The following is a 24,600-nucleotide window of genomic DNA, read 5'->3' as shown; positions in this document are numbered from 1 at the left end:
CTTAACAGAAAAGATAAAGCTAGTTATAAACAGGCACCACCTCATCTGCTTTGTGAAGCCAAAGCACAAAATGCTGGAGGAGTGGTGAATTGCTACTGACTTCAGAATTTCTTTTTTCGGATGGTGTGAAATTAGTACCTTTGGTCCAACGGTCATGCAAACAGGTTTACTTAGCGTGTACATAAAATGCTTCCCCCCGCCTTGTATACACTAACTCTTGATACACTGCAGATATGAATATATATTTTTATGTGGACATAGAAAACAGGCCAACTGAAGATGTTAATGGATGGCAAAGAATAAAAATGAGAACACTTACCTTACACTTTATATATACAATTTGATTAGTTTTACCTAAATCAGGTCGCTTGTATGTCCCTGACACATGTGCACTGTATCATGTAGGGAAATAATAATTTCCCAAAACTATGCAGCGAGACTTAACAGGGAAAAGGGGAAGCAACTGGAATGTGAAGTAAGAAAAAGTGCAGATAAAAGAAATTCTATCTCACTTGGCATCCCACCATCACAGGAGTTCATGTGCATTTTACCAGCAACTTCAAAGGGAGCAAGAAGAGAACCTGAAAAGTTCTCCATCGTCACTGTGGTCATCTCAGATTTTAAAAAAAAGTTGAGCAGGAAAGGCTATGCTTCTGAGGCCACTGCTGTCAGAATGTATTTGAGTTTCCATGAAAGAGTCATCAGCTTGTTAAAAATTTCATTTAATTGGACATGACAGCACCCTTCGCCAGCTGCCATGTTTGAAATGTTAAGGATCTTGAAGCTTATTAGAGTTAAGGGGCTGAACAACAGTGCATTGTGGAGTTAATCTAATTACTCTCCTAGGAGCAGGATAACGTAGAAGTGGGTACTGCTAGTAAAACAGTCACATCTAAACTGACCTCATGCAGAAACACAGGTAGTGCTTTGGCAGGTAACAAGAACAGTTTCTGGAGACTGTGGGTATTTTAAATAAAATAGGAATATTTTTTGTAAATTCTGGCACCTTTGTTTTTTATCTGCAATGATTCCACTGGGTTTTGCAGGCTTTCCTTCTTGTTCTGTAGCCTCCCAGATGTATTCTGACTAGTTTCCATGGGCTGAGAAGCTAGTGAGAAAATTATTCATCAGTATGTTATCACAGATTTTTTTTTTTATAAAAAAGGTCATTACAAATTATTTAAACATTCCATCTAAAGTAAAGTTCTTAGAAAATAAAATTTCAAACAATAAAACTTCCAGTAGCAAAGAAAATGAGTAAGACGACAAGGTTATTGACAGAAATTTATACTTAGCGGTACTTCTCTTTAAGCGAAAATACAACCACATTTCTATTTTGCCTATAAATTTCCCCATTTGGGGAACAGAGAAAAAGTGCTTAATGTACTAAAATAGTGTTTATGCCCACAACTTCTAAAGTCCCTCTTTGCCAGTAAAACTGCAAGGGTTGTACAAAAGAAAGCAATAGCATCACTTGCATTTTACAGATGCAAAACTAAGGTACAGAAAGATGTAACTTACTCAAGCCAGGAATAAAACCAAAAATTCCAAGTCTTTTAGATCCAGACCAGTGCAGAATTCAACTGGCATTGTGCCTGTCTGACTGAACACTAACACCCACAGACTGACATGGTCACGCCAGTACTTTACGAACAACTATGGTCTCGCACCCTGGAGCTTCTTCTGACCAGAACTTGGACTGTTTCCTTTTTGTTACAGTCATCAATTCTCAAAAAGAGGCAAAAAAAAGAAAAGGAGCCGGAGATGGAGATAACTGGCTGACCGGATTAACAAACAAAGCAAAAAAACCAAAACACAACAAAAAAAGTGATGCCACTTATCTTTCTCTTTGAACTAAGCAATGACTGGCGACTGGCTGAAGGTTACAGTTGTGACCTGCTAGATTTCCTGTGGCCTACACGGAAACAATTTGGGGTTTATGTCCAATTGCAGAGATGTTCACACTCCACCAAGCCTGCGTGTTTCCTAAAAGAGGTGCAATCCAGAACCAAGGCTCGCAAATTGCAGGGACAGTTGTCTTGCTCTACAGGTACAGAAATTTCTCTGTACTCACTCACATAGCCAGTTCAGCACTTTGATGGGGAAATGCCATGCACATTTACGCTCTGCTTACGAACAGGCATTTCTTAGTTGTTAAACATGCATAAAACCACAGATTAGCTAACAAATATGCACTTCATCTTTGCACAGCCAGACAGCCAGAGGAAGCAAAGGTCAATGAACAACAATGTTCATGTTCTAGTCAGGATGACTGCTCAGCCCAGCTGTTTTAGGTGCCACTCTGCATAAAGAGAAGATCCTGATGTTTCTAAAACGCAAAAGATAAGTGACTGAGGAGAAGTCTGCGTTAACAAAGTAACAATACAATAAAGACATGCTAACTTTAGGTTGAAACTACAAAAAAATCCCACCTGAGAAGCAGAAAACATTAGTCCTTTTGAACTCCTTGGAGCTATGGTTAGATTTTTGCCTGTACCAGAACTAGCTTCAAGCTAGGTGTTCAGCATCTCTATTACACTCCTACCTGCAGTGCTTATGTGCCCTCTAAGAGAAATGATGTTTTCAGACCTTGCAAAATAGAGAAATGTAATGTTTAAAAATGGTTTTCAGTAAGTATTACTTGAAAATTTAGTTCCTTCCCTGTTTTTCCTATTGCGTACTCATTTTGGGGTCTTTCTGCCACTTAAATGTAATAAAGCAGTCCTGCCAGCCTGGCTCGCTGGCACATAATTAATAGACTACCTTGAAAATGTTAACCATCCTCACACGTATTTTGTGATGCAGGAAAGCTTATTTGTATCGCTTAAGAGCTACACAGATGCAGCCTTACATCAAATATTTTCAGTAAACCCCAGAACTTTTCTACACGTGTTACAGGAACCACAACAACTATAACAAATATTAGTATTAGGCAACTGTGTTGCCTGTTACTGCAAATATTGATGTTAAGCATCCCTACAGTCTATTTACTTGAATAAAGCAATTTACCAGTTTTTAAATTTAGTGGTGTATGGAATTCATCTTCTCTTTGTATAATACATTAATTAGCTGCTACATTTTACTCAATTCATTTTTCACAGAAAAAACCTTCTACTTCAACAGAATTGTGACAGGACAAAGGCAGTCTGATGTAAGCAAGAACAAGTCACTTGTAGTTAAGTGTGCCAGAACCATTAATGCAGTCCTTTGCAATAACCATCAGTAAATAATGTTTCAATAAATTTGCATACTATAACTGCACTTTTTGGAACCACAAATGGAAGATCAATCCTGTGTCAGCCCTGTACGTTTGAGAATTGCTGGCATTTATGTTCAGCAGCATGAATGGATTCCATAAGCGACATATTACAAAGGTACATAAAAAATAAATGCAGTATGAAGTACAGGTACCACAATCATAGACTGGAAAAGACTGTATCAGTGAATGGTGGTGGGACTCCAGTGGTTTCTAGAGAATTGCTGAATGGCTGAATTAAACCTACAGTTTGTAACTCACTCGCTGTACTGGCTGAGAAGAGACCCAGCCAGGCCCTTTGGATCAGTAAATGGGACCGGGCTTACTTATCTGGAGGGCTGCGGCTGCACCCTCTGGAGAGCCAACCTTCCTTGTGGACAGTCTATGCTTTGGTGAAGCGCTGGGGCCAGCTGCAAGGTCATCGGGTGCAGCGGTTAATAGCAAGTGCACTGGAGACCTTTCTCTGTATCTATCCTCCCGGAAGACCTTCTTGGGGGAGGATATATAACGAGGAGCTGCTGAGAAAATGGATGCATCTCCTAGGAGATATCCAAGCGAAGATCAGTGAGCACATACCTGAAAAGAAACCCCCACAGCAGCTTTGACATTATTTGTTTTAACAGTTACAGGGTTGGGTTCCCTTCATTGCACTCTTTTGTACTTTCCATTCCTCACTAGTAGCCAAAGTAGCAGGAGAGTATAGCCTCTTTGCAAAACATGCTTATTTCTGTTAAAGTGATTGTCATGTGAAAAATGGCCAGTAAGCCTGCCTAGCATAAAGTAGGGCCTGCTTTTTTCTGCTGACTACTCGCTTCATGTTTACTTCCAAAACAGCCTGATGGTAGTATCATAGCTGCTAACAACCCAAGACTCCCCGTACGTTACTGGTGACTTGGATCTCATTACTTCATTATAAGAAGCAGAAAAAAACAATGTTGCTTACACAGGTCTGCCATTTCCCTCCTTTCCAATAACTGATTGATATGCCTTGAATTCCTGGCAGAAAGAGAGTCATAAGGAAAAGAGACAAGATATGCATAGAAATATGCAATCAACAGATTACGTAACATGTTTTCGTATGTATGGCACACAGTGTGCGTGTGTAAAAAGGAAAAAAAAATAAAAAGGTTGTATGCAACTAACGAGGGGAAGATTTACTACAATTCTCTTGTTCTTCCCACAGTCTGTTTTCTTACTCCTAACACCCCTCCTGGGACATCTTGAAAATAGTTCCGGGGTTTCTAACAAACTCCTCTTCTTCAACTACTTCTCAAGTCTTCTATGTAAAAAACGCTACTTGCAGCTATTTTGAAAGCTAGGAAAAATCCCTGGATGTTGCAGTAGGTTTGCTAGAAGGCTGACAGTAACTACCCATGAGATTTTCTTTAATACTCAGATATATAGAAAGAGGATCCATAGTAGTTACTCCTCAGGACAAACAGAGGAGTTCTAGCCTATCTCTGAAGCACAGTGGCTTAAATACTAATAGAGAACAATTAAATATATCAGTGTCTGCAGGCAATTTTCACAGAAAAGTCACAGAATGGATAATCTATGGGCAAGAAAACAGAAGGCAGCTAAGACTAGTACCTTCAAACCCTGATGCTCAAAGCCATATCCTTTTATTTCTGTTTAGGTTACTAAATTCATGTCACCACATCTTAAAAGGTACTGACCACCCAGTACTTGGAAGGAAATCAACAAAACTTGCAATGACCTGATTCCTCTCAAAAGCACATCCATATTTAGATACCTGAACACAGAATTCAAGAGCCTAAATTTAGGCACCAAAAATATGACAATATTATCCATGCTAATTAGACAAGACTATCACTATTGATGAATAACTGTCACAGAAGATAGCCATTTTAGGTGTGCTGGTATCAGTCTCCGTGGAGCTGGTTTGCAACAATATACAGGTTTTGCATAAGTGCAATAGAGACTTTGCAACAGCACCTGCTAAGAGGTATTTGAGTAAATGACCCAAGAAAATATACTGTATTTGGACTATATTTTTTGTAATATTCTGTAATGTTCCAGTTTGACATCAATATGGCATGTTCACCCTCAAATGCAGCCAATGAAAACTTACCAAGGGATGTAACGCCTTGGGGCTGACGATCCGCAGCGTGTAAGCATGAAGGATCCCTGCAAGCAAAACGATGGCAAAACTTGCATTCTGCAAGTATTATGCTAAGTTTTGGTAATGCTAGCTAGCCTCCACAGTGAGAATCTGAAGCTCTCATATGTAATCGCCAGATCTTATACATGTAAATTAAAAGCAAACAATGTAAATAAGTTCAACAGCTCACTCTTAGAAGGATGAAAGTAACATCACAGCTTTGTTTTTTAATTCCCAGGAAGCTTTCAGCATTATGAATAAAACAATACTAAGAAGGTCAGGACTGATGCTGTATTAAAAGCCTTAGAAACTGAATCTCAAATGAGTACTTCAATAAGCAGGTTACTCAGCTAAGTGAAAGCACTTCTCACCATCCGAAAGTATCCTTTTCCACAATGCTTTCAGTAGCAGAGTCTCTAGCTGCAGTCTCCCTGCATGGAAAAACATATCGCCGTCAAAATCACAGCAAAAGCCATGCCAGTAGGATTGGGACGTTTCACATTTTTAGAAGCTAAGCTTGTTTTTCAAGCAGAGTGCAATGGCAGCCACATTCTAATAGTGAAGCAAAGGCATCGTAAAATTGTTATGTGAGTTCACTAAAAGAAGTCTCTTAGAGCTGGAGTGAATTTAGACTACTGAAGTAATGGGTATCTTTGGGAAATAACTAGATTCATTATGAATACTGGGTATTTATAAAGATGGAAAAAAGACAATAAACTTCTGCTTTAGACAACTAATGCCATTGCAATCTTCCTTCTGGTTACTCACACAACAGTGCTTCTATTTAACTTCTTGAGACCATCTTCCGGTTATGAGGTGCTTTTTAGCCCATACTCCACCTAATAGCATCAGATGACTACCGTAACGTAAGTTCTTGCCTTTTCCAGGTTTGGATCTATGTCTTTTCTCAGGCACTGTAAATTCTTCAAGTACAGTGGTATTTGACGAGACAATGGAAATGGATCATTGATTAATTTCCAAAAAACAGCTGGAGTCATTTTAAGTATGAGCATCGAGAGACACTCGGAAGTGTTCCAGAAAAGTAAAATCTTGCTGAATTTTATGCTGACCTTTTGTAGAAATGCTCCATTTCCACCAGCAGCTCTGCTATTCCATCTGAATCTACACAAACCCCCCCTGCTAAACATGCCTGAAGCATAAAAAGTGCTACCTTTATCATACAAAACCTTCTTGCTCTATGTCAGGCTTTCTGTGACAACCTCAGCTTTAGAACAGACAAAAAAAATCAAGTAAGACTTTATAGCAAATGGCGCTTGCCATTTGGCATCTTATATTTTGATATGGTAACCCTGGATATAGCACAACTTTTAACTAAGGTACTGGGAACAAAAGAAAAATAAATAATAATAATAAAGCTTCATCTCAGTTTTCACAGGAAACAATCAACAAAATCTACCTAGCAGCACCTTATTCCAGCTCTCCATATACCACTTCTGTATCTTTTGGTAAAGGTCCTCTATTTAATTAATAAAGTATCTATTTAAAAGGAAATTCATTAACTTCTAAGGACTTCAGCAATGTCCTGTCGATGTCATTACCACATTTCTCTTTACAGAAAATGCCAAGGTGATGAACGCCTTTTGGTAATCTTTCTCACTTGTTTAACACCAATTCTGTGGTACACAGAAACACAAGCTTTGGAGATTAAAGACACAAACCTGGTTAATGAATCTTATACATCACTACTTCATTGAGCTATCTCAGAATTGTGACCTACAAGGAACTTCTAGTCTTTACTAGAACATAAACCATTATTTTCTTCCCAATTTTTAAATACATTTTGTACAACAACTCTCTTTTTATTTCTCACAATATTGGCTATATTGTCCTATTGTATTCACTCGAAAAACATCTATATCTCTGTTATTCGTGACCTTCTCAGAAAAGTGATTTCTCACCTCTTGCAAGGATCTGATCGTAGGCTGAAGACAGCAGCACATCCTCTACTTGTACCGTCTCTGTGTAGAAGGATGTAGAAAGACAACATCAGAACTAGCACTACCAAGAGCACTGAGATAGTCATGTACTTTGACAGTTTTGTATATTGAGAATTGATTAGGTGTAGGATTCCCCCATCCTCATTTCAGCTCTGCAAGAGAACACCGTTGCAAGGGAGAAAATTTCTCGTAAAATCCACACGGTCTGAACCATAAATGCTCGTACCCATATGTAGAAAAGAACAATTTCTCCCACTGCCACTGTAACCAGAGAACATAGGCAATAATCATATAGTACAGGCTGGCAAAGCACACGGTTGACTGTCATGCCTCCAAAGGACTCTATCTATGATAGGGAAAGTCAAGGTAGGAAGAGGCAATACAGTCACTGCTTAAAAAATATCAGACAGACAGACCAACTTCTGTGCATGAACTCTTTTTCCATTTGTGAAATAGAAGATTCTCTATTTAAGCAGTCAAAAAATTTGCATGTTGATAACAGGCAGATCTTTTTTTCAATAAAAAGACCTCAGAAAAGCAGAAAAACCCAGAATACATAGGATACTGGGACTGATGTTATTTTTTTCCACCAGTATGTATTATGGGAGAAGCGTCACAGTTCAAATAAATTTGATCCTAATCAAAGTCCATGAATTATATTTTCCTTTATGAAGTATCCTGATGTTCTGGATTAGAAACATCAGGATTTGTGCTGTATTGATTTTTCAACTTCATGGCCACTGTCATTATCATTTGTTTGGTAAAAAAAAATTGCCTGCTTCAACAATGAGTGAAGAGATATTTATATAAGGCAGAAAAAGAAGAAAGGAGTTCTAAATTCAAATAAAAGCAGAAACACCAAGAAGCAAGCAGTAAAGGCAAATGGTGCAGTCACCTTCTATTTCCCCACTACCTAAAGCATCCAAGGAACCTGGAAAACAACAGAAGCTTTGGAAGCTTTCAGATTATCTTGAGCTTACTCGTACACACCCAACTTTCTTGCAAAAATGCATCCTATACTGCTCCTGAAACACCCGACTAGCCAGATCCTAGCTTTAGAAGGCTACAGAAGTACACAGCACACAACAGAAATAACTGTATTACTCTTCCACTGTATTCCTCATGGTTGCTAAAGGCGATTTTCTCCCACCATTGCTGTCATTGTTGCGAAGATCCATAGAGGGAATGTCATTGTCTGACCTTGTTAATTCCTGAAGAATCCTCTTTAGATCCTGCAGTGGTTCTTCCTTCAAAATGCCTGGCTTAGAAAGCATCTGAAATAAAATCATTCCATTACAAAGTATTTATAAAAAGCACTCTCTTCTTCAATTCTTACCTATACTCATCCAAAGTCACATGTTTTTCCTCCCTCTACTCTTGTTTTACCAGTTAGAAACAGGGAAGATTTTTTTTGTGATTTTAGTTAAGAAGTGTTGGAGGCTAGATGATGATAACTTGAAGACTGTCAGAATAGTCTCTGAATATGACTGCACTCTCATCTGGAAAGTTATCTGACAGAAACGCATAAAGCAACTAAATGTGATCAAGGGAGAACATGGCTAACATCTGTGTTTTGGATAAATGTTGTAAAAAGGTTATGACTACTGTTTCAAGGTCAAAAACATTAAAATAAGCCTTTAATTATGAAAGCTTCCCCCCACCCAATACAACCATTACCTTTTTCAATACTCAGAACCATTAATCTTTGCTTATGTGACAACTCTGTTTTCTCCTTTTTAACCTGTGTTCCCAGGTATTACTGTACAGTACACAAACACAACTCTGAAGACAGAAATACGAGTACATCAGGGTGTTTTCTAGGTACTCATTTCTGTAACAGCTGAGTTGTCTGCAAATATAAACCACTTTATTGCCACAGCCATCCTCTGAGCTGAAGTGCAATATTATTCTCATTTTACTGATCAGGACTTGAGGCAAAAGCCTGGTTCAAAGAATCCTTTCTTTCTGTGACGAACTGGATTTTGCAGACTACTCAGCACTTCACAGGTTCAAAGCACTGCTCCCACTGACTTATGCAAGAAACATTTTGCTGACACGTTTTCATTGAAAAAAAGTTCATTTCCAATGGGAACACACTAGTTTCAGCAGAGCTTATATGGAGAACAAATTCCTCAGCTTCATATTGGGTCAATGTGATACTGAGGCAGATCAAATCCTTCTTTCCCACATTCTGGCTAAGAAACCAGGCTACCGACCAGGTAGGGTCTTCCGTCTCAAGTGTTGGAGCTGCTTCATTTTGTACAATAACTAATTGTACAGGAACCAAGAAGATTCAAGCAGACCTTGAATCAAGTTCTCCTACGAGCTGTTAAGTCCTCACCATGGTACTACATTAAAAAAAATTGGTCCTTTTTCCTTCTTTATCCTCAGAATTATAAACTGATTAACTCAAAGAAAAGAGAATGGGAGTGCCTGATGCTGCAGGGATTTCAAAGAATTAACTATCCTTTGTTCCTTGATGTAAATGTTTGTCACCACATCAGAAAGTAAAACAGAAAATACTACTGAAAAATATCTGTGTTAACTTGCAGTCTACAGATTTTGAGGTAAAAATTAATGAAAAGACCTCTATCAATTTCTGCGAGAGATACATCAGGTCCCTTTTGGAGAATTATATAAAATCTAAACAGAAAATACCAGAAGTTGTGGGTTTTTTTGCATGAGGTTGGAGTTGAAGTTTTCTGTAATGAAAAATCAGAACAACACTAGCATTTAATTTAAGTAATCTAAATGTAGATGTACAAAAACAAAAGGAAGGACAATGATGTGTCTTTTAGGATAAAATTGGTCAAAATCAGTGAAAGCCAGCTTGGAGGACAATGTAAGTATTAAAAGCTACTACAGGTCAATCAGAAGATGACATTTATCAGGAACTATGTACAAGACTATTTTCACTGCCAAATATAAGTGATTTACAGCAAGTAAAGTACTAGGAAAAAAAAAAGTGAAAACCAAACTGCTTACAGATCAGTACCTTCTATTTTAATAGTTTATAAATGTTATTGGTGATAGAGGTAAGTTAAACTCCTATTACAATCTACAGAATTTTTGCACTGTCCAGTTGGTTTTTACATGTATTTCGCAAACGGAAAAAAAGATCTTCTGAAAGGCCGTAACGTACAAGAAGCTACAGAAAATGGTTTTACCTTTGTTGTTAAGAATTTACTCTTGGACACTCCTACCAGATGCTCTCCAATTCAGAAATTCCATGTTATTTTTACCCTTTGGAACATCCCTGTTTCCCATGCAGTTTCCCATTTTGAGGCAGGTACTCACAGGAGGGGCACAGCTGGCCAAGTTCAGGGAAGGTGACATGACAGCAGAGTGCAGGTGGGAAAGAGGCACTATGTGCCGCAGCTTGCCTGAAGCAGAAGCTGATGAATAGCCCGGACCCTGCAGCTCCTGCAGAAAAACATTAGCCAAGCAGAACAATCAAGTATAGCTAAGCAGAATAAATGGGTTTAGACAGCATGCCCTCTCTAACAGGGCATCTCTTTTAGTCAAATCTTTTATAATATGTAGCACTCAATTCTCAAAACACTTCCTGGTATTTATTAGCTGTGCTCAGACTCTCAATTCTCAAAACACTTCCTGGTATTTATTAGCTGTGCTCAGACACAAACCTTTTAGTGACTGAACTGGGTGCCAAGAGTGGCAGTTTCATTTATATTCAGAATTGTAACATATGCTCTGGAATCATTCAAGTGGAGGACATCTCAGGGCCACCACAAAATTAAAAGTGTCCCACAGTTCTTGTACCTTTTTTCCCCCACTTGGGTGAGAATTTCTTTCACTGGAATATGAGATTCTCCACCTTTGCCACTGTTCATATGAAGTACTTTTGTATCACTTAAGTAGATTTGTATTTTGAATATAGTATTTCATTTCTCACTCAAAACTAACAACTGGGGTGGGTGACTAAAATTAATAATTTCTTATGCCAAAATTACTGTTCCAAGTGTACTGTTCATTTATAGCAGTAGTTTCAATGCAGCCTTAATAGTCTATGGTTATAAATAAGGCAAAGTTAAATAATATTCTCTATTAAACTCATTAGTAAAGATAGAGATTAGGCTAAATCTATTGGGCAATAAAAATTCTGGGCTCTATAATAGAGATACTGGCTTTACATTACTGCATGATTTTCCCTCAACCCTATCTTTCACTAATGCTGTATAGCTCAACTGATGTCAATTACGTGTCTTCCTCTCTCTGTCCCAGATGCCTCATGACCATATTTCCTTTCCCCTTGCTAACAACTCTTTGCTTTTTAAAAATGATTTTTCTTTTGTGTGCTGCCTAACTAATTAGCATAATCAAATTAAACTCAGAGCCCTTGTTTGCAGCCTGTATGTAGCTTTAAGGTTGCTAGTTTTATTTCAGGCCTCAAGAAGGATGTGGGTGCCCAAAAGCTTGTTAGTGCTTTCTATCTCTAACACTTACACTAGTAAAAGGCAACCCTACAGACCTCGTTCTCTCAATTTATTTTTCATAATAATGCCATGAACATTTCTAGCTTTTATTTATCTAGGGCCACAAAAAAATGCTTAAGTGTCATTGAAACCAAAGCTTAACAGCTGAAGCATGTGGTCCCATATTCCTGTAACTGTTTAACTTTTTGTTGTCCTTACTGTAAATAGCACTTCAAAGTAACTGAAATTATGGACATGACTTGTGCAACAATGAGGTACTCCATGTAAAAAAAGGTTTCAGAACACAAACTTTTTAGAGTACTTTGCAATAAATAGGGTTAAACGTAACGTTAAAACACAAAATAAATGCATCTAACTTTATACCATGCTTCTCAGTAACGTACTTACTTTCACATCTAGAGTATGCTGCAGTCTGAAGCGCATAGCTTCTTGTTCCTGACACTGGATTATGCACTGACATTCTGCAAATTGCATGGATGCCTGTAAGAGAGGATAGAAGAGGCATAAATTAATTTTGCTGATTTTCTGTGGATTACACTCTTTCCCATTTTCTTTCTGATGAACAAGGTACACATACAGATGCTGTATTTATCTACTGCTATTAGCATAATAATACTGCAATATGACCAGATGCCTTTCTTGATAGGCTTACAAAAGCAACTGACTGGTTATATGATCCTAGTAGCTACAATATGCACATCGTAATATCACAGAAGGGAGCTAATCCTGTCAGGGACAGTCCTAGACCTACTGAACACCTTTGGGATTAGAAAATTCAACTGTGCTAATAGTGTAAAACTATACTCAAGGTTTTAAAATGGATGTCCGATAACTTTGTTGACCTGTCTTGGTTGTTACACACTCTTTCTTCTTTAAAAAGTTTACTCTGAAAAGGTGTGAGAAGATCTAAGCCAAACCACAAAAAGAGAGAGACTGATCTTCATGAAGCAGACTGCTTTTATCACTCTAGCAGAGTTCCCTCTTCGGTTTTAAAATAAAAATAGCTACATTATTAGAAACTGACTCTCTTTCTGTGCTTCTTTATGACTGTCACCGAGGCATGGGCAGGTCCCCTGAGGCACTATGCATGTATCATTACAAGCAGCAGCTTTTTGAACATTTAACTTTGAATCATTAATGACTAGCAAGAGGGCCAATTACACAGTACAACCTGTACTAATTTCTAAGAATTGTTACTCGGTCTACCTTATACGCCAGTTTTCAGTGAGCACTTGCCCCTACTGTCTTGGCTCCTTTGTCAATTGCCTGGTACTGTGCACAATGATAGATACTACAATGAAAGTTAAGTTTCTAGTGTCAAGCATTTTAAGTGAGAAATACCACACTTGGGAGGAGGTATCACAATTACTTTTTTTTTTTTTTTTTTTTAGTAATAAAGCTATTTCAGAGTGACACCTTAGATGAAATTTACTTCTGAGGAGCTGAAAAGGACTCTTCCTTCTGGAAGAGCAGCAGCATACCTGTAGGGCACCTGGGATTTATGTGCTAGTCAGACCAAAATCTAGAACCTGGCCTTAAGAGTCAGGTATGTCAGTAACAGAAACCTCAACTAAAAAAGGCAAATGAAACAATACAATGTCCTTAAAAATGTCCCTCACCCAGCCACAGCTGGCTGACTAAGGCCCCAGAAAGGGCTGAACATGGACAACTGTGTTGAGTCAGCATGTGTCAATGCTCAGTTCCAGTGGAGCCCCTGTTACATGGAACAGTAGCCTCTCTCACCAGAGAAAGAAGCTGTGCCAAGAGCCAGCGGAAGGTCTGGAAGGTCAATCTGCTTTAAATTCCCTGCAGTTCATACTTCCCTGAACTAGTAAGGAGTAAATCAAGAATTCTCTTAATGAAAATAGAAGCCTTTTCCAATGAAAAAAACAGAAGACAGTCTTAACTGTAGACATCTCTTCAGGTTAGTATCTTACAGTACATGTGAATAGGACGTATTAAATACAACCTAGGTAAGAGGTCAGACATTTTCTCTTCCCAACTGTCTGTTGAGGAAAGCACTCAGTAGTCTCAGTGAACTGAAAGCTACCTTAAATTACCTTATCAAGGGCTGTCTCCATCTTAGGTATTTTTTCTTTCAGATGTTTGCTTTGTGATCTCAGGATCTCCAGTTCCCCAGCAATCTTGGTATTTTCTGCTGTAATATAGCTCAATTCTTGACTTAGTTTACTATTTTCTTCTCTGAGGTAATGTTTTTCCTGAATTTAAGATGAGGTCAACAATGTACGAGTCAAAAATTTATAACTACCTACATTATACATACTTGTTTTCTGCAATTTTTTTTTTCTTTGAAAGATCTGAATTAACCCTTTCTGCATCTTGCAGAAAGGTGAGGTTTTGCAACAAGAACATAGGTCTTATAAAGAAAAGCACAACTGGACTGGTCCTGATGAAGTAGTATCCCAGATTTTAGACCCATTTTGAAACTGCAATTTTCAGCTTCAGGATCCAAAGCCAGTAAAGAAGGACAGGTTATAGCGAACAGATATAAATGATCATTCAGTAAACTCCAGCTATTGGTAACTGAATGATTTGTCACAGAAAATGTTAGAAAGACCTCAATATGCTAGACAGACCCTGACATAGAGAGTTTACAACCAGAACTGCAAAGAACCGCCTCAGAAAAGAAAGAGGGGAAGCACTGTGGGCCAAATTCAGAATGAATTAGTTGACATTTTTAAAAATAACTGATATGTAAGAGCCTGATTCTCACTGAAACTAGTACTGTTCTTTCACAGAGAACAAATATGAATTAAAATCTGTCTACAGAGAATGCTAATTTCTGTGGTGGAGATATTCCCAGATATGTGCTAGCCGGACAACAAGGAAGGTGCACATTACATCAAATAAAATTCTCTTCGGCCCTTCGTGGGCCAATTGCGCTTTTGGCCGTACATTTCTCCAAAGAAAAATTTCTCTAAATACAGTTAAATACTTTTACAGGGAGCTCTTGTGACCTTAGCTGCATTTGTCATTGCCTCTTCCAAGAATTTAATCTTGCTCTGTAAAGCATCTATCTGTCCCCTCTTGGCTGTGATCTGCTTCTGCATTCCCACTGCAACTTTCATAGCTGTAAAAGACGAGGTTAATTCTCAATTAATAACATTGATTATGCATTCTGAGTTCTGACCAAAGACTCTGGAAGCCAGTTATCAGCAATATGTTAGAATAAGTAAGTTGAACCAGGATCCCACAGTCACTTATGTGTGCAAACCACCCACTAGAATCAGCTGGAGTTTTGTCCAAGGTAGTGGCACCAGACCCATCACACACACAAGACAAGACGACAGCATTCCCTGGAAATATGCATAAAGATCACCTAAGAAAAATCAACTCATGGTTTAAGTTTTACAGTATGTAGTAAATGATAAAAAAAAACATGCTGTCATCTGCAATACTGTTCATTTATTACACAAAATATCTGGAATATTATTATAGCAACTATTGAAGGATCAATACTTAAAAGAACCCTCTTGTTAAAAAGACAAATGTGTGTGATTTTGGGGAAGTTCAATCCATAATTACCATTGCCATCAGATCCCTCCATAGTCTTTAGAGCAGTCCTGGTCTGTTCCAGTTCAGCTTGGGCAGATTTCAACTGCATTTTCAGTTGGTTTGCAGTACTTTTCATCTCCTCAATTTTACCCTGGTAATCCCTCTTCAAATCTTCAAATCCCTCTGGTGAGAGTAAGTAAAGATTGAAATTATAGTGACAAAAAAGTTATCATTCTTGTAGACTAAGATTACTGATTGGTTGCCTACTCTCTTTAAAGGAGTATTAGATATGCAGAGAGCTAAGACATAAAGCAAATAACATCCAGTGCTACCAAATGCACAACTAGTAGTTCATTGTCTTGCATGTCAGCAAAAGCTTCAGTTTCACCAGAAACAAACGTGTTCTTCAGTTGCGTACCAACGCAACAGTTCCAAGAAAGTGATATAAATCCACATTTCTGAGTTCCTGCTGCTAGAACCAACTGCATATTGTGGAAGTTAAGGGTCTTGGTGAGAGACAGCATTTTGCCCTGATCATTCTTCTCTCCAGCCACACTTATAACCAGACTTAGGTCTGAACTGATCTAATTTGTCAAGCATTTCCCCGCAACTCTGCTTCTCTTATATCTCTCTTCAACTCCTCTTATGTCACCCATACCACTACAAGCCAGCCAGCTGTGTGCTCAGACTCTTTATCAACAGCTTGGTCCTCATTCCTCTGTGGTCATTCACTCCGATAAGCCCTCCCTAAAGCTCATTCACCCCAATAGTACTATAGAAACCTAAAGCAGACCTTCCATGTAAAATCACAGTATCTGTTTAATTCTTACAAAACTTAATGAGTTTAGTAGTATAGCTGAGCTGTGAAGAAATAAATTTTACCAATGTGTATTTTATAAGAGTACAGGGGTGCATAGAGAGCAAAGCAAGTGAACACTATCATCTGGCTGGCTGCAGTGCAAATTTAACAGAGGATCTCCCTCACTTTTGGTGGTTGCCTTGGGTCCAGCCCCTATATATATATATATATATTTCAATATTATCTCAACTGCCTTCTCAAACATTAGTTGTGAAAACAGTGGATTTAGAACATGAACTTTTAAATAACATTGTAGCAGAACTAGAACAAACACAAACCAAGTTCTACTGTAATTTGACCATAGATGGTTAATGGGATCCACTAGTGTTCTTAAGTAACACTCAGGAAAAAGTGCTCAAGTTTCTATTCTGTGATTTACTAGATCTGCTTCTTTGGTCTCCAGAGTCAGGTGGTTTAAGTATTTTCGCTCAGGGTAGTGAGTGAGTGCCATAAGGATTGTATTCCCATCATTCTGTGCCAGAATTCCAAACTATGACATAGCTCTCTGAAGCAATCTGACCATCCTGTGCTGGCAGGGAACCTCCTGCTGTACCAGCAGCCATATTTGGATTCAGCAAGCAAGCTGCTCTTATTTTTAATGTCAGCCCAGTTTAGCAGCTATCAGAGCTGAGCTAAGTTGAGCCTCCCTACCTGCAAGGCCAGCCAGCTCACTCCGACTGGCTTGAAGTTCATTCATTAGCTGGTCTTTCTCTAGTTTCGTATCATTAAGTGCACGGAGCCTCTCAGTGCATGTGTTAACCAGTTTAACCTTCTCCAGTTCCAGCTCGCTCAGTCTGGCCTCCAGTTCATGTATTCTAGCTTCTTTCTCATCCTTTGCAACCTACTTAAATAGAAAACAATAGTAACTATGTGTAATACACATCATTATACAAAATAACCATAAAGACATGCAGACATCATCATTACTTAAAATCTCGGTTGTCAGAGAACAGTTTGGGGCAAGAAAGAAAAACAGAGTAAAACAGACAAATTACCTTTGAGAACATTGCTAATCCAAGCAAAAAGGGTACAACAGAATCCAATCTGATGGCTTTACAGCATGTTTAATCTTACCACGTGCATGATATGAAAATGATTTCCATTCTCTTGTAGTTATACCTCCATACTCACTCCTAATACTCAACGGTGTTCTCAGAGAAGAGGATGAAATTCCCTATGTGGAGTGAATTTTTTCTGAACATGCTGACCTGCATAAGACTACCATATCCTGTAATTCTTGTCTGAGAAATAACCACTCATAAACAGTGTCCTCCATTTGGAATTCTGAGCGCTCACTGCCTTGTTACTTCTCAATAACACTTTGTATTTCTGGTTCTGCTACTGGTGTGGACAATTGTGTTACCGAGGTCAGCATGTTACATTCCAGCTTTCATAAGCCTTCTGGCAACTGCTTTTCACCAGTGAATTATTCCTTTTTGGTGGTAATGTGATAATATTCTTCTCTGCCCACTAACTCTTTTAGTGCTGTTAGGATTCAAAGTGCATTGCTGGACCTTCTTTAAAACCACTGTATTAGCACATTAAGATATAGATTTAAAAACAGAAAATATTTACTGTCTTACAGAGACATAAATACAGCATCATTTGCACACCTTAAGTTCTTCTACTTTGAGTTTCCAGTCATTTATTTCTTTTATAAACTGAGATTTCTCAACTTCCATTGCTCCAGCAGTTCGACTAGACTGGCCCACAATCTGGGTCATGTTATCAATTTGCTTTTGGAAGACCTCAATAATCCTTTCCTTCTCTAACACCTGCAGTTTCAGTGTTTCACACTCTGACTGCACGTTATGTAAACGGTCCTCTTCATTCTTCAGATGCTGGAGTTCCTGCATCCTACTGCCAAGTTGTGAATGTAGCTTCTTGATTTCCTTACTGGTAACCTCAAGGGCTCTCTCTTTCTCCTGCAAACAGGCTGTCAGAGTTGACAATGTTTTCTCAGCAGTCTCCAAATTGATCTGTTTGGCTGTAAGATCTTCTTTAACTTTACAGAGTGTTTCCTTGGTTGACTCCAGTTGGACAGTCAAAGAGGAGATTCTTCCAATGCTTTCTTTTTTTTCCTTAACTGCAGCCATCTGAATAATAGCAATAGAAGGATCAACCAAGAGAAATGTTTATTTCTACCTTTAGAATTCCCTTTCACATTTCTGGTTTTCTATAGTTCATCTTAAACATCTGAGTTTTACAAGAAAATTAGGTCAGCATGGTCTGATCTACAATGACTGTGATCCTTCTGGTTTTCTTTCCTCTTTCTCCATTTTAATAAATGAAGTATTGCTTAGAATATTGGGTCTTTAATCACAGAAAACTAAAGATGTTAAACCGATGTAAAAAAAAAAAAAAAAAAAAAAATCAACCGGAAATGTTAGTACAAAATTTAGAGTGGTTGAGGCTAAAGAACTTTTAAGTGTTAAAACTTGACTGACTGCACTATAAGTTGGGAAAAAAAAAGTATGTACATGAATAACTTATTACTGATTTTATTCCTGCAGGCAGCAATGGGCACCATTTAAAGCACAAAGTACTGTGACTCAGGAACTCCTAATAGAACAAAACAGAAACAGAAGAAAAGAATTAACTTCCTGGTGGGAGAATGTTAAAGGAAAAATAATGGATTGAGAAAATGTAGAACAATGTGTGCAGTAGCACAAGCCTGCGGTTCGGTAGAAAACAAAGGAATTAACTTGATCTTTACTCATAATGCGAAGTGGGTTACCTAACTACAGCTCATTTTTGAGGGTCTGAAGTCTTGAAGAAAGTAGAATGTACTACAAGTCAGTGTCTAGGAATCTACTTTGTCAGAAGTAATTCTTTCTGACATAGCACTGCATTTCAGCTTAGGGTTATAAACCCAAACTTCATTACGTCTTCATTAAGCACTACATAAAGTAAGGCATTATGAAGGCCTTTAATTTGCTAATTATTCTTACAGAAGGGCTCACTACCAAAAACACTACCTTCAATAGTTTGTTTGTTATGTCTGGCAGCATCAAACTTTCTGGAAATTTAAAAAATGTTGTTTTGGATGTTTGCAGTCAAAATCAAACACATTATCAGCAGAACATTCATTTTCACCTAAGGCTTGTACATCAAAAATCCAAGAATAAAAATAACGCTTCTAATTCCTCAACAGTGTTGTGGTTTAACCCCAGCCAGCAACTAAGCACCACACAGCCTCTCACTCACTTCCCACCCACCCCCCCCCCAGTGGGATGGGGGAGAAAATTGGGAAAAGAAGTAAAACTCGTGGGTTGAGATAAGAACGGTTTAATAGAACAGAAAAGAAGAAACTAATAATGATAATGATAACACTAACAAAATGACAACAGTAATGATAAAAGGATTGGAATGTACAAATGATGCACACTGCAATTGCTCACCACCCACCGATCGACCCCCAGTTAGTCTCCGAGCGGCGATTCCCACCACCCCCACTCCCCCCACTTTATATACTGATGTGACGTCACATGATATGGAATACCCCGTTGGCCACTTTGGGTCAGGTGCCCTGGCTGTGTCCTGCGCCAACTTCTTGTGCCTCTCCAGCTTTCTCGCTGGCTGGGCTTGAGAAGCTGAAAAATGTTGACTTTAGACTAAACACTACTTAGCAACAACTGAAACCATCAGCATTATCAACATTCTTTGCATACTGAACTCAAAATATAGAACTGTACCAGCTACTAGGAAGACAATTAACTCTATCCCAGCTGAAACCAGGACAAACAGTAAAGAGAGATGAAGGTCAGATTAATAGGAAAAAAATGCAAATTCTGACTGTCATGTATTTGCCTCTTTGGAAGGAAAATTTTGGCACATGAACTCCAGAGACCTCCCAACCATGGTAACCAGAGTCACAGTATTTCTATCTGAAGTACAGCCCCCAGTCAGTGCACTGTCTGTCCTAAACACTATCACGCTGCAGTTGCTCACCAACCTGGCGCTCCATTTGTCTGCAACATTCAGTCCTCATTTCCTTCACTCTGTTTTCCATGCACTGCAACTGTATGTTTTTGTTGTCTATTTGCTTCCTTAGATGGTCAATGGTGATGCTGTTGTCTATGTTTCGATCCCAAAATCGCTTGTTCTGCTCTTTTTCTAGGCTTAACTCTATGTCTTTTTTATGAAGTTCAGTCTACAAGAGATTAAAGTCATCTCCCTTCTTGAATCACATTTAGGATTTTTTTTGTTCCTTCTCTTAACATTAGCAACATTCAATTACACAATTATATATCTGAAAAGGGACTATTGCGTGCATTTATACTTAGCAGAAGACAGGAATATTGGCTGAACTAGTCTGGCACCTCCCATATGTTTTCTTCCAACAAAGCAGTAACTTTCAACTTTATATACTGCTGCTGTAATTATTCTGAACCATTAACACCTCAACGCTGACGTCTTTCATGTCATTTATATCTATCCCAAAATAAGTATAAGCTACAAAATGAAAAAAGATTATATTGTGTCAACATCAAATGAAAAACAATGAAGCACTACATTACATGCCAAGGAAGGCTGCTCTTGATATTACCACTAATAAGAATTGTTCATTGCTTGTTTCATTCCATGCAGTAATTTGTCACATGTTCTCCAGAGCTTAAATCTTTTGCACCTCAGACATAATCCCAACAGTACATAATTGAAATTATAAATGATAATTTAAAATGTAAATAATATTAAAAATACTGACATACACATTTCAGAGCTACTAATTTCCAAAATATGAATTTAAAATATGCTCAAACTGAATTATCAATAGACATTTCTGCCAATCATAACTTTTGCTATTGTTAGCTATCTGCATATTGTTAAAGCTGAAGTAAAGAACTAAGTAGGAAGCTCAGAGAATGGCAGAATGAAAACATGAACTGAAGACACAGAAACAAAAGGAATCCTAAAATTAGATTCCTAACCTTCAATTATGCAATGATTATTCTGACTCCAGTCTTCTCTATAGGTATGTACAATCTGTACGAAAACATTTACACTAACATATTCTTGAATAGGAGAACACCATATGGAATGAAATAATGTCAACACCTCCTTCAGAAGCACTGTGACACTAACTGGGCAAACCAACCTAATGAAACCACACAACTAATATCCCAACATTCAGTCATTAAGGAATTACCTCATGTAATAAAAAAGCAAGGCCAGTTATAGTACATGAAGCCAGTTGTGATGAAACCAACCCTATGTGACAAAATTTTTTTATACTGTCTGTTGAACTTGGGTATATTCTCAACCAGTTACAAAGGAATGTTTAGTACTGTTAGGAAGACCCTGGATATGTCTTCCAAAATATATGTTAAGGGACCAAGGTTCCTTAACAGAGGGATCTAAACTGTGAGGTTAAAGTGAAGGTGGCTCAGAACCTTTAATATGGTTTGCATAGGATTCAAGGATTTTGAATTTATGACAAAATTAACCTTAATTCTGAATGTCCTGTATTGCTAATGGCAAAGGCCTTTGGAAAACTTTCTTCACACCTAATTCAAATTTCTAGTAAAAAATAATCCTCAAACTTATTTATAAGGGGGCTGCTGCCCTTCGGAAACAAGCAACATGCAAATCTAAACACAAAGCAGTAAGGAGAGGCTTTTAGAAAGCAAAATTTTTTTCAATACTATCACTTGTTTTTACCAACAATTGATGAATCTGGTCATTCAGATTTCCAGATTCTTGGCTGCATTGATCCTGTTGTGTCTGAGCTTCTGCTATTTCATACTGAGCTAGGTGCAACTGCTTCTCAAGATCTTCAACCTAGAATAAAGACAAATGTTCATTAAGAACTATCTTAATGTATTCTATTTTAAACAGTACATCAGATTTCTTCCTAGTTTTCTTCTAAGTTCTACTTGAAAGAAGTCCAAATGTCATCTTTTGGCTCAGCAGTTACTCCCTAGCTGTATTCAGAATTGTGTTATCTTCTTTGAGTGATTAAGCTCAATTTCATTGCAGAGTTAACTAAGGTTCCTGAGAATGAACTGGCTTCCATCCTGCTCCACAGCTCTTCAAAAAATTCTTTACCTATGCCATAAACATTGAATGGAATGGGAAAAGAGCCACTTCAGGAAAAAAATGTTCAAGCTCCTTACTTGATTTACAGTACTACTAGTCAGAAAAGCCAATATAATGCAAGTGTAAGTAAAACACAATTTATATGGAATCATTCAATGAGAAAATACATGAAACCTCCTACAGTGCTCTTCTAATAAACACTTTAGGATCTGCAACCTCTCTTTTGACTAACACCAAAATCTGGGCATTTCCCTTCTACTTCCTTAAAAAAAACATGTCTTCAGCTTGTGACAAAAGCAATAATCTCTTCCCTTCCTCTTCTGCCCCCCACCCCCTCTTTCATGCATTTGATTACAATGATCACATAATTCTTTTCAATTAGGAATGGACCATTTACGCAGGGCTAGTCTCAAAACCTCATATCCTTCACCAAATGGGGGCTGGGGAGATCAGGATGATATGACAGGATGTTGCCAAGAAAAGTTCTTTAGATCTTCTTAGGATGTTTTCCTTCCCCAAAATCAGAAGTCTTCTCTTCCCAGAGCTCCAATGCCTAAGCAGCAGAAGGGACATTATGAGGGCTTTTTCCTCCTGTAATTGCTCAACGTCCTTTTTCAAAAGGGTGTCTCTCATCTTGTGGAGCCCTCCATCAGAAGCAGAAATCTCCCAAAGTCCTAGATGAGTTCCCCCTGAAACTCTCTTTACACAACTACTCCATATTCCCACACAAAATCCAAGCCTGAAGTACACACTCAACGGAGTTCAACAACAGTGTACAACATTATCAATAAGGCTTTCACAGTAACAGAAAGAGCTATCCTCACACGGGACCTTTCCTGTACAATTAAGTTAATTTAGGGAGAATTTGGTCCCAAGCATATATTCAGCCATATTCACTTTGTTTTTAATGATACAGTAACATTCTTCAGACACACCTAGGCCTAACAGCAGGTTTTATGTAGCTAAGGCAGGGAGGTATATTTCTTCACTATGAATACATTACAAAATCTACAGGCAAATATGTTTTGCTCCCAGTGGTAGTCACTTTCTCTGAAAGGATGCAACTTCTGGCAGTGTATGAGATGATGGACCAGTCTACAACACTTTTTAATTATTAACATAGGCATATCCAAACAGAACACTTATATATTTACATTTATATCCACTAAGTAAAGTACCGTATTTTCTGACTGCTGAAACCATCTGGTATCAACAACTTACAGTGGCTTTAGTTTTCACCTATTCCCTTGAAAATTTTAGTTGCTAAGGTGTTTAACTACCAGAGAAGCTGCAGAGAAATGCTCGTTGCAAAAGACAGACATACAGTTGTAAAACCTTTATTTAGATTCTCTCTCACACCTTCCCAGGAATGACTCCACATAAAAGCCTAAGACCAAACGATCTCCAGCTATCAATTTGTCTCTCACTAAAGTCTATGTTAGCAATTCAGTGTATTACACTTCCTATTCAAAAACAATTTTTATTGGACCAAGTAGTATATTATTTTATAGATATACAAACCCAACATTTTCTAGAGTTGGTAGACTGTGAAAATTCACCTTAAATTGACTCCCAGTTTCCAATTTTACATCTGAGGTAAACATCATGAAAGGGAACACACCTAAGGAATATACAGTGCAGTTACAGCTATTTATGTGATATGACATTATGCTGCACACTGCATGATTTAAATCAAAGTATTTCAGGTAAATAGACCTAACATGAAAAGCATACTATATATTATACTCTTCCTTGAGGATGAAATACAGTAATGGAGATTAATTTAATTTACAAATTCTTCATAGTTCAGTTACAATGCTGTGAAAAGTCACTTTTGGTACTGACTAGTGTGAGTTTTGATACATGTGAACCAGTGGAATTGATAAAACCAGAAACCTACAGAAATGATGAAACACAAAGTCCTTCCTGCTCTGCTTTACAGTGCAAGTACACGTACACCATGGCTCCACAGGCTTGACCTGCACATCCCTGCCATTCCACTCTCAGACCTTTTTGGATCAGAGACTATCAGCTCTGCCAAACTTCACAGCACTCCTGTGACGTGAACTTTCCAATAGTATGTAGAAGGATACCTGAATCCTCATGACTTGTAATCTAAGCTGGATGTGGATCCACCAAACATTTCTGCATGGGTCACTTCCACTAATTTTTCAAGAGAGTGGAGAGCAACTGTTTTCAGGTCATTTTCTAAGGAAAACATGAATTATCTTTCAACAAAAATAAGGAAAAATTTAAAAGATATTAAAATTGTTTATAAAACTGGAATCCAAAGCAGTGAAATAAGTGAAAGACGCAGCAGGCGTGGTATAGGAACAGGATATAAAATACTGCAGTTAGTGATATGGCAGAGATTCTGTGGTGGGACTGTAAGCAGT

General features: G+C 38.0%; 1 protein-coding gene across 12 annotated transcripts in view; it reads right to left on the bottom strand.

Moving 5' to 3' along the window:
• CCDC158 (coiled-coil domain containing 158) overlaps positions 1 to 24,600 on the bottom strand; it is a 37,930-nt gene that overhangs the window by 3,183 nt on the left and 10,147 nt on the right. For 3 of the 12 annotated variants that reach the window (XM_075038924.1, XM_075038916.1, XM_075038940.1), the window contains 15 exons: positions 21,827 to 21,946; positions 20,121 to 20,318; positions 17,779 to 18,261; positions 16,817 to 17,006; positions 15,337 to 15,489; positions 14,769 to 14,881; positions 13,851 to 14,009; positions 12,178 to 12,270; positions 10,634 to 10,759; positions 8,441 to 8,610; positions 7,298 to 7,357; positions 5,750 to 5,809; positions 5,349 to 5,404; positions 3,583 to 3,795; positions 1,007 to 1,108 (listed from right to left, as the gene is read on the bottom strand). In XM_075038924.1, coding sequence (XP_074895025.1) covers positions 1,007 to 1,108; positions 3,583 to 3,795; positions 5,349 to 5,404; positions 5,750 to 5,809; positions 7,298 to 7,357; positions 8,441 to 8,610; positions 10,634 to 10,759; positions 12,178 to 12,270; positions 13,851 to 14,009; positions 14,769 to 14,881; positions 15,337 to 15,489; positions 16,817 to 17,006; positions 17,779 to 18,261; positions 20,121 to 20,318; positions 21,827 to 21,946 — 2,296 coding nt within the window. Of the gene's footprint in view, positions 1 to 1,006; positions 2,590 to 3,546; positions 3,833 to 4,199; positions 4,253 to 5,348; positions 5,405 to 5,749; positions 5,810 to 7,297; positions 7,358 to 8,440; positions 8,611 to 10,633; positions 10,760 to 12,177; positions 12,271 to 13,850; positions 14,010 to 14,768; positions 14,882 to 15,336; positions 15,490 to 16,816; positions 17,007 to 17,778; positions 18,262 to 20,120; positions 20,319 to 21,826; positions 21,947 to 24,600 lie in introns of those variants that run through there. The other 9 variants (XR_012652055.1, XM_075038951.1, XR_012652047.1 and 6 more) reach the window with 9 other exon arrangements.

The sequence above is a fragment of the Buteo buteo genome, chromosome 1, assembly GCF_964188355.1.
Source record: "Buteo buteo chromosome 1, bButBut1.hap1.1, whole genome shotgun sequence".
Lineage (NCBI taxonomy): Eukaryota > Metazoa > Chordata > Aves > Accipitriformes > Accipitridae > Buteo > Buteo buteo.
Note: the sequence above shows the minus strand (reverse complement) of the source record. Positions and strands in the feature narration are given on the sequence as shown.